This window comes from Talpa occidentalis, unplaced genomic scaffold, assembly GCF_014898055.3.
Source record: "Talpa occidentalis isolate TD23 unplaced genomic scaffold, MPIMG_talOcc4v2.1 talOcc4.6, whole genome shotgun sequence".
NCBI lineage: Eukaryota > Metazoa > Chordata > Mammalia > Eulipotyphla > Talpidae > Talpa > Talpa occidentalis.
In genome coordinates this window covers 21,514,400-21,532,133 of record NW_023604972.1, presented here as the reverse complement: position 1 = coordinate 21,532,133, position 17,734 = coordinate 21,514,400, and the positions used below count along the sequence as shown (strand labels likewise).

The 17,734-nt window shown below is 34.8% G+C and overlaps 1 protein-coding gene across 4 annotated transcripts in view; it reads right to left on the bottom strand.

The window, feature by feature from the left end:
• The window catches only part of KLHL5 (kelch like family member 5), a 68,075-nt gene that overhangs the window by 18,650 nt on the left and 31,691 nt on the right, over positions 1-17,734 (bottom strand). For 3 of the 4 annotated variants that reach the window (XM_037530570.2, XM_037530569.2, XM_037530567.2), the window contains 5 exons: positions 16,113-16,249; positions 15,411-15,607; positions 10,477-10,689; positions 4,856-4,906; positions 2,426-2,612 (listed from right to left, as the gene is read on the bottom strand). In XM_037530570.2, coding sequence (XP_037386467.1) covers positions 2,426-2,612; positions 4,856-4,906; positions 10,477-10,689; positions 15,411-15,607; positions 16,113-16,249 — 785 coding nt within the window. The remainder of the gene's footprint in view (positions 1-2,425; positions 2,613-4,855; positions 4,907-10,476; positions 10,690-15,410; positions 15,608-16,112; positions 16,250-17,734) is intronic. The other variant, XM_037530568.2, reaches the window with a different exon arrangement.

Genomic DNA, 17,734 nt, shown 5'->3' with positions numbered 1-17,734 from the left:
GGATTAAAATACCAGCACTATCAAGCTATCATCAGCCACTGTGGCATTAGTTCTATCCCTGGCCAGGGAGCTACCCACAAGGTGCAGCAGACCTCTCCTGTCTTACCCGCTGCTCCCCTCAGCCGTGTGTTTTAGTAGATCCACCTGTTCTGCTCCCCACTCTGTTTCTGATGAATCCTCTGATGAATCCAACACCTCTGGCCTATACCCCAGGCCATAAATAAATAAATAAATAAATAAAAACCTTAAAAAAAGGGCCAGATTACAGAAAGTCTTAAAAACTAGAAAGAGGAATTTACATTAATGTGGCAGTATGTGGTAAGAAATAAAGTTTGCTGAGATTTTTGAGCAGAATAGTAGCATGTTAATAAAGAAGAGAGTAGTCTTCAGAGTCCAATGCCTTTTGAATCCTAATTTCATCACTAATTAGTTGTATGATCCTGGCAAAGTTACTTAACTTCTCTAAGTCTCAGTATCCTCATACATAAAAATGGGCAACAGCAATCAGCTCTGAGTTGCTATCAAGATGAAATGAACTGGTTAAGAGCTTAGCATAATGACTAGCACACATAATGAATGCTATTCCACTAAATCAACATGATCACAATATGCAGGATGGTAAGAGGTTAACTCTATTTAAAAGGTAGCAATGGAAAATTGAAAAAATAAGACCCCTGTGAGAGACGACCTGATGACCATTAGAATTCTAGCAGTGAGGGACGGGGACACGTGGGGTGAGAGGAGAGAGAGCAAGAGAGATATCCAAGAGTGTGTACTTTGGATATTTCGTATTTGAGTTTCCTCCTCATGTTTGGGGAATTTTCATTCTATGTATGAGCCTTGATGAGAGGCAGGACTCCATTTCCCAGAAAAGACAGATAGTCATTCTTTTTGTCCTTGGAAATTTAGGGCCCAGGACTGACAGAAAGCTAGTCAAATGGATGCTTGCACTAAGGATATAAAATCTATAGCAGATGTATAAAGAAGCAGGGGGCTGTGGATATGGCCCTGCATTTCCTAATAGCCTTCCAATAAATTTTTATTGGCTTAAATGAGCCAGAGTTGATGAAAAGCACTAAAAAAAATGAATTATAATTTCAAGTTATCAAGTCTGGGAGATATGGTCAGAGAAGAGTTGGACATGGCAAGGAGTAGGCACTCTGTGTGGTGGTTATATTGTTACTATTAATAACAATGTAGCAAGAAGGGTACAAAAACTCTCAGATACCCTTGACTCAGATCTCACAAATGTCTGTTTTACCACACTTCCCTGTATGTATGACCACTTCTCTGAATGGTTTAATAAGTTGCAGAAATTATGCCCCTGTACCCCTAATTACGTTTCTGTATCTTCCTCAAAATAAGAAATTCTCTTATAAACCATAACAATCATCAAAATCTCAAACATTTATACAATGCTGTTATCTATAGACTTTACTTGGATTTTTTCCTCTGTCGTAATTATGCATTTATAAGAAAAGAAAATCCAAGATGGTACATTATAATAGCCGTCAGATCTCTTTAGTCTCTTATAACCTGGAACAATCCTTGGATCTCTTGCATTCCTGACACTGACATTCTGGAATACTACAGACAGACAGACACATTATTTTGTAGATTGTCTCTCAATTTGGATTTGTGTTTGCTTAATCATTCAATTCAGGTAGTACACTTTTGGCAAAAATACTTCAGATGTGCGGCTGAGTTCTCAGCCAGCCTACAGGAGGCACAAGCTTCCCATTAGTCTTACTGGCAAGACTACTTTTGATTTAGTTACTTTGTGGTGTGGCAGGCTTCTCCATTGTAAAGATACTATTTTACACTTTGTAACTAATAAGCAATGGTTGAGTGATACTTTGAGACTAAATACCCTATTTTCAAACTTCTACCCACTTGTGTCAGCATCCATTGATGATTCTTGACTGAGTTATTATCATGCTGGTTGTCGAATGGTAAATTTTTCTAATTCTCTCTATGCTTCTATATTTATTAGAATAATAAATTTTTTTTTTTTTTAGAGAACTAACTGGCTTTATTAAATGAATTGGGCAGCATCCCATCCTGGTGCTGCAAGGGCTCACACAAAATGAAGGGTATTTATCCATTCTCCCTTCTTTATTTGTATTGAGATGAACTCATCTATAATTATCTACTTCCTAGGTTGTATTCTTTATCATTATTTATTTTGATGCTGAAACTATCCCAGATTTGGGCAATGCCAATTACTTCTTGTGTCCCTTGACCTGTCTCCATCCTTCTTGGAGTGCTTCCTTACTTTCTGGCCCTGCAAGGTGTTCTGGACTTATCTTGTACCTTTCCTAGTCCTAGAACCCGCCACCTCATGTCTCTAAAGAATACTTTGATTATATATGTTACTAATTAACATTTGTTTTTCCTCCTCTCCCCAACAAAAGATTTTTAATACCTTTAGTTGAATCCATCCCTCCAACTGCAAATAATGTACCAACAGTTGACTTTCTAGGTTTTGTCCGAGGACTTTGTAACATCGGTCGTCTCTCTGGTAATAAATGATATTTCATTGCTTCCATGATAAGTTTCTGACATTCTATATCATCTCGAAAAAGTGCATTATTTTCCATATCTGCCAGGAACTAGAAAAGAATAGTGAGTGTGTATACTGAATGGCCAAGAAATAGGAAGGTTAAAAGAATAAATCATATAGCTCACAAATAGAAATGATCTCATACTTTTGAAAAGTCTGGATACCTATTTTTAGCTAATATATAGAATATTTATAAGACACACATTTCAAATTTCATTGAAAAACAAAAACTGAGGAGGACAGCTGGTATAACCTAAAATCTTAATATTTATCTCCAGATAGTTGATGAACTAGTCTTTTAAAGTAATTTTTTTACTAATTTTATACATTTTTTGAGATAAAAAATAAATCATTTAAAATCAGAAATAATTTTAACTGAAGAAGACTAATTCTAAGGACTAACAGGATTGCGTTTATCTGAACTCTTTAAAAAATACTCAAATAACAGCAACAGCAAATATAATTTCTTATATGGCAGAGAATTCCAAATGGTGGTTACTTATTCTAAAAGAATTAAAATCCTTTGTGCTTTACTGAATTCTATTTTTCTACTTAAGCAATTTCATTTAAACATATAAATATGGTTATACCCTTCCTTAAAAAAATACATTTCTTTTTGTGCTTGCTTTCCATCCTTCTCCTCATCCGTTTTTTTTTAAAAAAATCTTTCATTTAGGCTATTGATTCATGTAAAATTAACTTCCAGAGTATGGGCTGAGGAGTATTTTTATTTCCTTCATGGCAGCTTCCCAGTTCTGCATTAGTTCCATCTCCATTTCTAACTGAACTGAAACTTGACCATATATTGCATTCTCAGAAATACATCTCAGAATATGTGAAATATGTTTTTTTTTAATTATTTTAGTCCACTGATGTATGTGTCTTTTCCTATTCTCATACCACATTTTTTTTTTTACTGTGTCTTTATAATATATTCTGATGATCTAAGTTGACCATTACTGTTGATTTTCAGAGTTTCCTTGGCTCTTTTTGAGTCTTTACTTTCCAAATAAATTAAGATATCCTAGGGCCTCCCTGGTGGGGCAGCAGTTGAGCGTTGGGTTGTGAAGCTGCCCGCAGCCTCTGCAGCGCGGGTTCGATCCCCGGCTGCTCCCCGTCCACAGGAGGAGGGTCCCACATGGTGCGCAGACCCCTCCTGCAGCCCGCTGCTCCCCTCAGCAGTGTACTTCGGTCCTTCTGCCTGCTCTGCTCCCTGCTCTGGCTCTGCTGAATTCTCTCACCCTCCAGCGCTTCTGACTGTACCCCAGTGCTTGTATAAAATAAATAAAAAAAAAAATCTTTAAAAAAAAAATTAAGATATCCTAGTCCCCTTCACCAGCTATATCTTGTTGAACTTAGAATAGGAACTATATTACATTTACAAATTTTACAAGAATTTACTTATTTTATGATATTGTCAGTTTAAGCAAATCTTTCTATTTGTTGCATAACTTTCTTCATATAAATCTTATTCCTTTCTTTTATTAAACATTTCTATGTATTTTATTACTCTTAGGAACAGTTACTCAAATTTCTACTTTGCTCATGCTTTGTTGGAGGAGAAAAAAGTCCATTAATTGTTGTATGCGTATAGTATAACCTACTTCTTTACCACATTCCTTATTAAATTCTAGTTGTTATGCAGGCAATCATAATCACCACCAAACAGCGGTAGTTGATATTTTTTCCTAATGTGTATGCCAATGCTTTTCTTTTCATTTTATCATTGCAACTTTTAAAGTCTTCAAAGCAATGTTAAACAATTAGGATGATATCCTTGTTTCTGGTCTAAATTGATATGGCTATTATGATTGATATGGTTACAGCAACTACTTAGGATAACAGTTGCTGTAACATTTAATAACCCATGTTGGGGCCCCCTGGTGGCGCAAGGGGTTAAACCACAACCTATGAAGCTATCTGCAGCCACTGCAGCACAAGATCAATCCCTGGCCAGGGAGCTACCCACATGGCACAGCAGACCTCTCCTGATTAGCCCACTGCTCCCCTCAGCAGTGTATTTCAGTCAATCTGCCTGTTCTGTTCCCCACTCTGTCTCTGATGAATCCTCTAACCCCCGCACCCCTGGCCTGTACCCCAGTTCTTATATGCATAAATACATCTTTATTAAAAAAAAAGAAAAAAATCCATGTTTATTCATTTAGCTTGTTTCCTTCTTTCCCTATTTTACTTTAGAATTTCAAAATTAAAATTGGTAGCTAAGTTTTGTTCAGAATACCTTTTACATATCTAGTGATGTAATGTTTCGGCTTTTTCTTCTTGATAACTTACCTTGGAATGATTGCCTTGACAGATTTCCTGATACTCAGCATTCTTGTTTTCCTGGAAAAAGACCCTTCTGGTCATAATGTATTATCCTTTTGATATACTGCTGAGTTGTATTTGATTATATATTTATTTACAAACTCATTAAGATATACTTTACTTATATAACCCACCCATTTCAAGTATACAATTATATGATTTTTATGAAATTTACTAAGTTGTATAACCAAAACCATAAAACAGTTTTGGAACATTTTCTTTACCCCATTTATATCTTGCATTCCTGTCTACTGTTAATATCTGTTTCTATCTCCAGACCCAAGTGCTTATCTGTTTCTGCAGACTTGCCTTTTCAATAGATTTCATATAAATAGAATCACACAATATGTAACCCTCGTGTTTTGCTGTTTTTCACCTAGCATGTTTTTGAGGATCACCCATATATAGCATCTGTCAGTTCATTTTTTTTAAATTATGAAATAATATCCATTCTATGGATATACCACATTTTGTCTATTTACCAGCTGACTCACATGTTGGTTATGATGAATAAAACTGCTAAGACTATTTATGTGCAAGTCTTCATGTGGATCTGTTTTCATTTCTCTTGGGCAATTTATGTTTAACTTAAGAAACTGCCAAACTGTTTTCAAAGTGGTTGCACCATTTTATATTCCCACCAGCAATGTAGGAGAGTCTCTGTTTCTCCACATTCTCTCCAAAATTGTTACTCTTCTTTTATCTTAGCCACTAGAGTGGTTGTGAAATATGGTTTACTTGGCATTCCCTTAAAGGTGATTAATGATGTGGAGAATATGTTAATGTTTTGATAAAGGAAAATAAGATAAAGTCTCTAGCAATAGTTACTGTAAAAACATTTGTGGCATCTGGAAACTAGCATTTGAGCACAGCATGCTGAAGGAAAAAAATCCACAAATTCTGGTGTTAATCATTCCATTTTTTCTACATATACGAACTACAGTTAGAATTGCTACAGGAATCAGTAATGGATATTCATTGAGTTGGCTGATTTAGATTAATTGTAATGTTTACATTACTTCTGATAACATATATATAGTTACTTCAGTCCTTTCTACATAAAAATAAATGTGGAAAAATTATAGAAAGTAAAATCTTACGAGTGTTAATAGTAACTGCAATGTGAATAATACTGATTTGTTAAGATTCTGGTGATTTTCATAATTTATGAATAAATGGGATTAATAAGTAGGGAGTTGAAAGCAGTATGATGAAAGAAAATATAAAGTTATTAATGAAGTAATAAATTAATCAAATGAATGGTACTAGATATCATTTGGAAAATTATTCAGAAGGCATCGAGAGAGCTAGAAAATATAGATTCTCATACATTCTTCATTTTAGGAGAGTATTATGTGCCTTCTCTGACATAAAAGAACAGCAAATTATTAAAATGGAAGACTTTTAGAAATAGAAGAAATATTTTCAATACTTAAATTTTCTCTGCATTCACACCACTCACATACTTTTTCATCATATGACTATTATTCTAAAACTATTATTCTCCCCAAATACTACTTCAGGTAAAAAAAAAAATTGAATGCAAATGATTTATGAAATCTATAGGCTTTTAAGAGGATTTTGGTATTGCACACTTGTAAATTAAAAGAACACTAATGGTAAATACGGACTTATTTTATATTTCTGACTTTCAGTACAAAATAGTAATAGGAATTGAGAACAGAATAGTGAAGATCAAGATATCTGTAACAAAGGCTAACCATTGGGACCATTAAGAATTTGAATGTCAAAATCTTTTAAATAATGTACATACGCCTTAATATTTCTAGCTATTGTTTAAAATTTAATCAAATAGAAAAGTTTGGACCGTTCTCAAAGGTAAAATAAAATGACCACAAATACCTCAGGATTATTCAGAGTTCTTAAAAAGCCCATTATAATGGGCATTTATTGGTAGATTACAGTTACATATATTATTTCCTACATCTTTTTAAGGACTTAATGTGGGAAACTCTATAATAAAATTACTATATACAAGTTGAATCCCTTCTATCACGTTGAATACAATGTTTCAGTATGTAAAACCTCACTGAGAAAGGGAACTATTTCACAAAAGTAAATTCTCTAGGTAATAGGACCTAGTGGTACTTTTAAAAAAATACAAGGTCGTTTATTATTTGAAAGTCTTTTGGTAACAGTCATAATACAAACATCTTGATGGTTTTGAATTTCAAAACTCAATAACTTCAATGCTGCAAACTTGCCCTTTACTTTTAGCAAGGAACAAGAAAGCCAACGTTGGTATCTCTAAATGTCACAATAGTATAACACAGTATTATCATTGCAGAAAAGAAAAACATTGCTCAGAGGTGTCAACTTGTTTAAATTATATCGGCACTACCCATCAGGCTAAGACAGTACTTCTCACATTTGACAGTGCATCTCACTCACCTGAGGCTTAGGAAAACACAACTGGCTGGGTCTCACTCCCAGAGTTGCAGATTCAGCAGGCGCAGAGTGGGGCCTAATGATTTGCATTTTAAACACTTTCCCAGGTAATGTTGATCCTGTAGTTAGGAATCACACTTTGAGAAGCACCGAGCTAATCGAGTAGATTTTCTGTCCTTATCTTATTTGTCCTTTGAGGCATCTGATGATGTTAAAATTTCCTCCTTATTGAACTTAGAATCTCTTCTCAACAGCACTACAGCAATTCAGGAATTAACATTAAATGTTAATGTTTCTAGGGTTCCACCCCAAGCGCTCCTGTTTTCTCCTTGGCCGGTGGCAATTTTTTTTTTAATCTGTGGCTTAAACAATCTAAGTAGTTTTCCATTTCTTTATAGACTGAGCATAAAAGGTGTCAAGAAGTTCTGGGAACATGATTCTTTTGATTTCTTTCCTACCTTCAAAATTAACTTGTCTTGGGCCTCCCTAGTGACGTGGGGAGTTAGGACGCAACCTATGAAGCTGTCCGTGGCCACTGCAGTGTGAGTTCGATCCCTGGTCGGCCAGGGAGCTGCCCACATGGCACAGCAGACCTCTCCTGGCTTGCCTGCTGTTCACCTCGTTGGTGTGCTTCGGTCAGTCTGCCTGCTCTGTTCCCCAGTCTGTCTCTGGTGAATCTTATCACCCTCCCACACCTCTGGTCTGTACCCCAGTTCTTGTATGCATAAATAAATAAATCTTTTAAAAAATTAACTTGTCTTCCTGTATTCTTTGTCTTAATTGATCAGACCTTCATTAACCTAGCTGCGCAAACCAGAGTCATTCTGGGTCCCTGTTTTTGTTTTGTTTTTTTTTTTGTACCTTTTACCACTCAACTGGTCACTAAGTTGTGTCAATTCTACTACTACCCAAATAGCTCTTGAACCTGGTAATTTCTCTACTTCCACTACCAGAGAGTGTTAATTTACTTATCTGAATCCATTAGCCTTCCTAACGGGTTTCCATTCTGATCCCTCCAATCTTTGCAATGCAGTGTAAGACCTCTCTAAAATAAAATTATAATCATGTCATCCCCTATTTAAAAATCCTTCAGTGCTTCCTCATTGTTTTTAGGCTAGAATACAAACTCCATGGTATGACTAGAGATTCCTCAGGATATGGTCTATTTCCTTCTCTCTAGTCTCATCTTTCAACATTGCCCTATTATTTCTGTACTTCAGCCAGGCAAGCTATCTTCAAATTCCAAAACACAATGTATTTGCTCATGACTCCATAACTAGACACAATCTCCCATCTCTCCTGGGTTCTCACCCCCCCTCGCTTAGGTGAGCTAACTCAGAATGCAGATGGAGTGACACTTCAGGCAGTTCTCCCAGCTTCTCTATCGTCAGTCTTGGGGGGGGGGGCTATTTTCATAATGTCACGCTCATATATCTATCACAGCTTTCACCTTATTGTATTGTAATGGCTTATTTCTTTTCTAATCTATTCCTGCACCTGATAGCTGTCCCTCCTCCCTTGGCATTTTTTTCACACACTTTAAGAGGCAGAATGGTTCCATGCCAGAGGCACAGAAGCCTATTCAAGCTTAAGTCCCACCTCTGCCCCTTATTAGCTATATGACAGCCAAATAGCAAAGTCAAATAAAACTACAATGCAGGAGAATAGCAATGTATGCAATCATTGTGATTTTGGACTAATGGTTTCACTTTTGGGGGCTGTAAACTAAATGTTCTCCAAAGTGTCTTTCTTAAGTTCTTATGCCTATGATTACCAGCAGTATCCTCTAAGGTTTCTGTTAGTCATATAAGTCTTGTTCCAGAAATATCTGAAACTGCAGAGCTGAGGTAAATTATCAGGTTTAATTGCAGAGATTCTTTTCACAGTCTACAAGGATTTTTCAGATTTTATTTTTTTCATCTAGAAAAGGAGAAAAAAAAGAACTCTCCTAGGTATCAGTATAAATATCTCTTCTCTTTAAGTCTGATTTCAAGAGAAATATTTTATGACACTTTTTCCCGCACTGTCACGCAGCTTCACTTCTATGAATTCATATAACATTCTACCTCTGAAGAGGGATGTCTTTTTTATGAATGCATCAGCACTGATATTTTTTCCATGTGACTCTTTATCAGATTTTCTATTATTATTTTTATTGAAGTTACATTGGTTTACAACACTGTATGTGGTTCAGAGGCACATCTCCTCAAACGCATGTCACCACACCACACCCACCACCGAGGCACACATAGTCTGCTACCATCATCAGCACCAATTTTTATATCTGCAAGGTAGATAGTAAACAGTAACTTCTGTTCACAACGTTGGAAATAACACACAATCTTCAAGGTAAATACAAATAAACTCTATAGCACTTTATCTACCAAAAAAAATCTGACCTCAAGAAGTGATGATTCAATTTTTCTCCACTTTCAAGTCTCCTTTCTCTATCCAATGTACCAAGATAAGCAGAAAATATACAGAAGAAATTTTTGTATATTCTAGTCAAAGTTGTAAAAAAGGGAAAACTATGCACACAAATATGTATGACTGATTGCCTTGAATGCACCAACTAGTTACCTCTCACTCTAAAATAATAGTAATGATCATAATGTCATTATTTATAGCACATTTTATTTCACAGAGCACTTTTCTGATCCTCACAATCCTATGAGACAGAGAAAATATTATGCCCTCTTGACAGATGAATAGACTGAGGTGTGTGAAAATAACAAGTCACAGGATTTTAATATCTCCGGGCTGGAACTATTATCATGTCTTATTAATTTACATATCAGTGGAATCTAGGAGTTTGTGGATATTTAATGCACACATGGCAAGTGAACTCATCTAAATTACCTGCTTTCCGGAGCCCAATTTTCCTTTCATTAGCAGCTTTACTAATTCTCTTTCAATTGCTAGGCTAGGTTTGGATTAACCCCAGTCAAAAGTATTATTTAATTGATGTAATTTAGGTATCCAGACCTTCAGGGTTGAAAACGTAAGCAGAATTATTTTTTTAGCTTGCTAGCTTTTCTCTACACATTTTATAGGAATACATGTAAAATTCTCTCATTGAATAGGTCAAAGACAAAAGCCTACATACAAATATGAATTAATGTAATTAACATACTGTTGCTGAAACTGACACTGATTTTAAATAACCAAAAACAGTTTACCTGTGGTGCAAGAAGAGGTAGTCTAATATAAGCCAAAAGTTTGCTAAGATCTTTCCGTCTCTGTTCCAAATCATGACGGACCCAAGTAAGAAGTGCATTCAATATTGTCTCTTCATTAGGAATGTTCATATCATCACTGGCCAAGAGTTTTGCAATTTCACCGGCTGGTAATAATACAAATTCCTGGTTTCGAATGACTTCCATGAAATGCTCCTAAAGGGGAAAAATAGCATATAGGCAATATTGTACCTTCTGTTCATCACAGCTTATTTAAAACAAGCAAACAGATCTTTTGAATTAGATGCCAAAACACAATTTATGCATTAGACCTTTCTTATGATTTATTACTGCTTGCTAGGAAAGAAACACAGTAGAAAATAACATTTAAACTGCAGTTATGCCGCTAAACTCTTTATTTCTATATAAGTATAGTAAAGTGTAATTTATTATATATTTTTAAGTGAACCCGGGGCTTTGGGTGATGCTTTGTCCATGTTAGGAATAATTTGGCAAATCTTTCAAAGGAAGATTAAAAAAAAAAAGCAGATCAGACATCAAGATGTATGCTATCTAAGATCAAAAGTTAGTTTAAATCTGTGGTGACTGAAGAAATGGCCAACATGGAGCCAAATACCTGAGCAAGCTGTGAAGTTATGACCTTACCCTGAAATGGCGTCCCAGTTGGCTAGATTTCCCAAGACCATTCTGGATGACAGAAATCTTTCTCAGACTGCCTGGGAAGGATACATGTGCTAGGGCTACCCTAGGACCAAGTTGGCCTTCAGTGTTGTAATGTTATAAGACCACCCAGGATGTTAGGTCTGTTTCAAAAACTTTAATTTCTTCAGATCTGATTGATATACCAAGTTCTTTTGTCTGATAGAAAAAGGAGAAGTGTTGACCTAGAAGGCAATGAGACTCCAGGACTTTAGACTGAAGATGATTCAGTCTTGGCCCTAAACTAGAATCAGGTCCCCTATAATTTGTAATTGGAGAATGAAATGTCATTAGATGTGAGATAATGACCTTTACTAAGCATTTATGATAAACAATCTTACCCTCTTGTGTGCAAGGTTATAAGTATTAATGCATGGATTATTTACATAGTTATAACATTAATGTAAATGCTAAACATTATGCTTTAATATTTTTCTTATACTTCCAAATGTGCACCACTGTCTCAACATACAGATTTTTAGTAAAGCTGCTAAGGTTGTTTAAATTAGAGTTGAGATAAGAGCCATCAATAAATATCTTCTATATTAAAATGAGAATTATATATTCCATAGAGCCTGCAGTAACTCAAGTTACATCCTAATCTAAAATATATCTTGGCTTGGCATTCCTTTCTGTAGAAATTCTTAAGAGGAAAACCATACATGAATAATTAACTATATTCAATTGTTTCAATTCATCATGGTTTGTTAAAAATGCCCAAATAAATCTGTTTTAAATGACTAATTATCATTTTCAGAAATACATTTTAATAAAACCTCAATACTTCAATGGCTTCAAGCTAATTGTTCTATTCAATTGTACACTGACATTATAAAATGATTTGGTAACACACAGCAAGAAGTATAAAAAATATTGAAGCTCTCAACCCAGTTATCCTACAAGTTAAATCCTTAATAAATAATTCATGTGGGAGGGACCTCAATGCTTCTCTAGCAATACTTCCGTATAATAGTAAAAAAAACAGAAAATTACATAAATGGCAAGCTATAAGGGATTGTAATTCAATGGACTACTGAGGATGCATTAAAAATGTTAAGGACAGAGATGACTAGCAACATAGAAAGGTATTTATTATATATTGTTAGGTAAAGTTATGAAAAAATTCAAAATAATATACATTTTTAATTGTTCAAAGGCATTGTATATTGTATAGTCTAGATTTATGCAATACTGATGTAACTCTTGCCATACTTTCAAATGGTATTAATGAGAAAGGAATTATTCTATATTGATTTGATTTTTTTATTTGTTGACATGTTTGCTTTGGATCAATGCCGATTCCATTCTAGCATAATTTATAGTAAATGAAAATTAAGTTTTTCAACAACTTCTGGCAAGACTACTGAACTCAAGGTCAGACACAGAGTGGTTTCAAAAATAACAGTTCAGTTTTTGGGCCTCCCTGGTAGTGCAGGAGTTAGTCTCAGCACTATCAAGGCAGGAGTTTAATCCCTAGCCAGGCAGCTAACCCACATGGGCGCAATAGACCTCTCCAGTCTTGCCTGCTGCTCACCTCAGCAGTGTATTTCAGTAGATCCGCCTGTTCTGCTCCCCACTCTGTCTCTGGTAAATCCTTTTAGTCCCTGCACCTCTGGCCTATACCCCAGTTCTTGTATGCATAAATAAATAAAAATGAATCTTTAAAAAAAAAGTTTAGTTTTGAAGCAAATATTTTAGCAAAATTTAATGGTTTTAGAGGTTTTTCTAGATCAAGAAACAACTTTTAATTTGTTAAATGTTAATGTTTAATGACTTGCTCTAAGTCACATTCAGTGGCAATCTAGAATGAAAACATAAAAGCGTGTAGATTTTAGGATTATAAAAAGGAACTACTCATCGAGTGAATAACCCATGTACAGCCACTGTGATCACTGAATGCACTGTGCAGCATTATGCTTCTTATTTTCAATCATTTTAGGATACGAAAGCTATCATGCTACCAAACATGTGTTAGAATTATGCCCTTTCCCCTTTAGAATACTTTTTAAGCAAATGAAATTACTGAGGGATTTATTTAAATTGAAGATTGATTTTCACTATATATTTTTACTCAGTTCCCATAGCAACATTCAAATCAGACAATCTGCCTTTACTTATTGTTATTAGAATTCAATTTCATGTCTCTGTTGAAACTGAATAATGTCAAATAATGGCATTGAGAAAAAAACTACCATAACTAATTGGCTATGGAAATAGTTTTAAAAACATTACACTAATTTAAATTTAATTTATGTCTAAGCCTTAAAGCAGCAACTGTGCCTTCTGTAAACAATAGGAGGGACCTAAATTCATACAAATTTTTTCGTGTATATATAGAACTTCTTCCTAGGAAAGAGATGTTACTTAAATTATGAACTGATTATGAGGGGAAAATCCAGTTTTATTTTCTTTATATTCACCTTATTCCAAAAAAGTATTTGAAAATGAAGTATAAGGCAAAAATGAGAAATGTACAAGGAAGAGTAAAGACCAAGGGAAGAAATGTGTCAAAGGACTTAATGTAAAAGATATTAACCCCAAACATGCTGAGTCTCTACAGTATTTCCGTCCTGTGTCATATTCTCTATTTTATCACTTAAAGCACTATGTCTATCATAAACAAGAAACATTTCTGGAATAATTATACTGCAGGGATAAAAAGAGAATCATAAAGGCTGTGCTTTTGTATGTTTTGTTCACTCACATGATAAAAAGAATTAATTTATATAACAATGATGATATCATTTATTGACTAGGTATATGATATGCTAATCACTGTGTTAAGTGTTAAACTTCTGTAAATTTATTTAATTTTCACATTAAGCTTATGAAGTAGAATTCATCTTCCCAACAGTTGTAAATATCCTTATAATTTTTCCAAATCTCTCATTTTCTAATGAAAGATTCCAAAATTACTTGTTGATCCCTTTACAGACAAATCAATTTAGGGAAAGCAAGAGGGATAGAAAAGAAGGTAGACAGTCTTAAATATTGATGGAATCAGTAATATAAATGTATATGTGAATGATCACATTCTCTTTTATCTCTCAGAGCTGTATTATCCTAATTGAAACATTTAACACAACTGTCTTCACATTACCCAGGCATGAAGATCTAACTTGCATAGTGCGGCAAGATGATTATTTTACAAAATCCACACACTCGCCTTCCCTAAATCTCCCCACTGTCAAGACTGCTGGAGAAAACTTGTACTAACAGTATACCCTCAACATGCCTTTTTTCCTTGCTGTCCTAGATCAATATGTATTCATTATCCTCTAGGCTTCTGAATCAGGACCCCCGCTGAGATTTATTTTGAGCACTTCATTTGCCACAACTTGTAAGATCATTGTTCTACATAGCTAAAAACACTTCTTACATTTAATCAGATTTTCCCTTAAAAAGCCTACCTTTCAAGGACTAGTTTTTGAGTTTGGCTCTGTCAACTCTTTGTGTGGTTCTCTATCTCCCACATATAAGTGACACCATCTAGTATTTGTCTTTCTTCTTCTGATTTATTTGGCTTAGCATGATCTCCTCCAGTTCTATCCAGGGTGCCTCTCAGGACAGAACTGAGGCATTCATAGAGGGAGGAAGAGGGGAAGGGACAAAATGCACTTCTGTGGTGGACTGTGGGTGCCGTGGTGATGGACTATGGGTGCTGTGGTAGTGGGAGTGCTATAGTAACATCACTGGAGTGGGGGATCCCATACTTACAAAATATAAACCAATGTTCCCTCAATGAAAAATAATAAATAAAATAAATTATGGAAAAAAAGCCTACCTTTATTTTTCCTATCTTTTTTTTTTTTTTTTAACCAGTTCTGTATCAACATAGCACAATCACTATCTCCAATTTCCAACAGTGAGTATGTGGGCAACTCTGTAATCCATCCATGTGCTACAAAGTAAGATGTTCAGGGGAAATCCTGCTTTAGAAATTCTGCAGCAGACCTGAAAACCTTGACTTAACAGTCCTAGGCCACTGCTCTGCTTCTTAGTGACCGTATTACTTAAGGCTTGACTCACATATCGAGGAAAAATATTATTTGGGGTTTTGCTCTCATAACTCAATGAAAATATGACACATTGGATATGATCCTGAACCTCAAGACATGTGGCAGAGCCAAGGGAAAGAAGCAACATGTAGAAAAGCATGCAACACAGAGGAACAAGGCAAAAAGCTTACGATTTCCTGATTTTCAGCAAATACATACCATAGTATAATTGTGAGCCACTTTATGTAAATCAGTACAACCTTGGGCATCAGCAAAAGAACGGATTCCGAGACAGTTGGATGGGTGAAGCTGTTTCATTAAAAACTTACAGCATGCTTCCACAACCTGTGAGAGCTGTAGGAGGCAAGCTGTCGATAACAGGCACTCAATGTTATCTTCTTTTAATTCAAGGCGGCCTTAATAATAAAAAGAAATTTCATTAATGATGTAATTTTATAAACCTTAGTATGTAAAATAATTGGTGTTAAAAGCAATAATTCTGTACACCATGGGACATGTATTCCAGATGTTCATAACTGAAGACACTTCAAAAAAAAAGTACTAAATACAAAAAAATTCATTTGATCTTTGTGATCTCTAGTAAAGTTAAAAAGTATATTTTCAAATGACACTAATTAGTAACTTACATATAGTTTTCAACTTCTAAATGCACTACATAAAAATTACAGAATTCATCAAGCTATGGTTAATTAACAATTTGAGATCTCATTCAAAAGCTTAAATGTGATATATATTTTAAAGGTTCTAATATAGAGATTTTAACCTATACAGTTATCAGGGGTGGGTATTACAACAACAGAATTAACTTAGCTGCGGCACTTTATTAAAAGCAGGAATATGAAATCTAACAATATAACATAAATCTAGGAGATTTTTAATTTACATTTTCAGATTTATTACCTGTATATGCATATTGAATCAAGGACCATAGTGAATTTGGTTCTACACCTTCCATTTTAATTTCTTCTTGTCTTGCTTCCCTGACATCATTAGTAAACATGGCAGCAAAATAATCTGAGACTGAGGAGAGCACCAATCTGAGAACATATTAGAAGAAAAAAATCATTGACCACAATAAAGGCGATGTTCACTAATAAAATACTGCTTCTTCCTTTCTCTCTTAAAAAAAAAAAAAAAACAAAATCAACCATAGAAACTGCAAGGTGCTGGGAAATGCATTTTTTTGAAAGATTTATTTATTTATATAAGGACCGGGGTACAAGCCAGATGTGCGGGAGGGTGCGTGGATGAACCGGAGACAGAGCGGGGAACAGAACAGGCAGACTGATGAAATACACTGCTGAGGGGAGCAGCGGGCGCAACAGGAGAGTCTGCCATGCCATGTGGGACCCTCACTGGCCTGCCGGGATTGAACTGGCACTGCAGAGGCTGCGGACAGCTTCACAGCACAGTGCTCAACTACCTGCGCCACCTGGGGTGGCCCGGGAAACACATTTTTAAGTTTAACAAATTACTTCATACTCTACTTCCTTTCTTTGAATAATAAATTGCCATTACTAAAAATTTTCTGCTGAAGTAAATGATTTACCTGTTCACTACTCAAATATTGGTTTATAACATCCAGGAAAAAAAAAGCTGCAAGCCCACACCATTAAATTGACTATGTAAAAAAAGAGAAAACATATAAGGCTAATTTCCGTTCCTTACTTTTGAAAATAACCTGTTATGTTTTTTATTTAATTGTGGAGATAGTGAATACTTGGGGGAAATTTGAAAATAATTTTGCCAGGTTATTTTAAACTTTATCACACACAAAACCCTAACATTTTGTTATAAAATTAGATTACATTAATATTATATAAATATATTAACATACTACATATTATCCATAGTCTGATGTTAATTATCTCTGTCCAGACTTTTGATCATAAAATATAAATAAAAACAGGTTATAAATATTTAAGACAAGCATTTTTCACTTGATAATGTTTTGAAGATATTTCCCTGTCAACTCACTTATATAAATTTACTTTATCCATTTTTAAAAAGAAATAGAATGACACAGTAATTGTTGAAGCTCCCATTTTCCTGTATAGTACCCTTCCTGGGAATGCTCTACTGACTCAAAGGGGTTTGCTAAATTGCTCTCCAAGATGCTGGCTTCTCCAGACCCCCACCAGCAGTGTATAATAATTAACATTTCCCTAAATATTGTCAGATGGTCACATTTTTGGCCATCTGAAAGGTGTTAAATGGCATCTCATTGTTTTAATTTTTATTTATTTGATTGCTAGTAAGGTTGAAAATCTTTTCAAATGTTTTCTGGCCATTCAGGTTTCTTTTCTAAGAACTACCTGTTCATCTATTTATTCACTGAAAAAATACTGATGTGCACCTAATAAGTATTGGGCACTATTCTAGATACTTGAGATATATAGGCATACAAAATAGACAAATGACCTCTTTTTTTTCATGGAAATCTTACAATTGGGAGAGAAGGAAGACAATAAACAGGAGTAAATTTTATAGTGCATTTAAAAATAAGTGCCACATATTAAAAA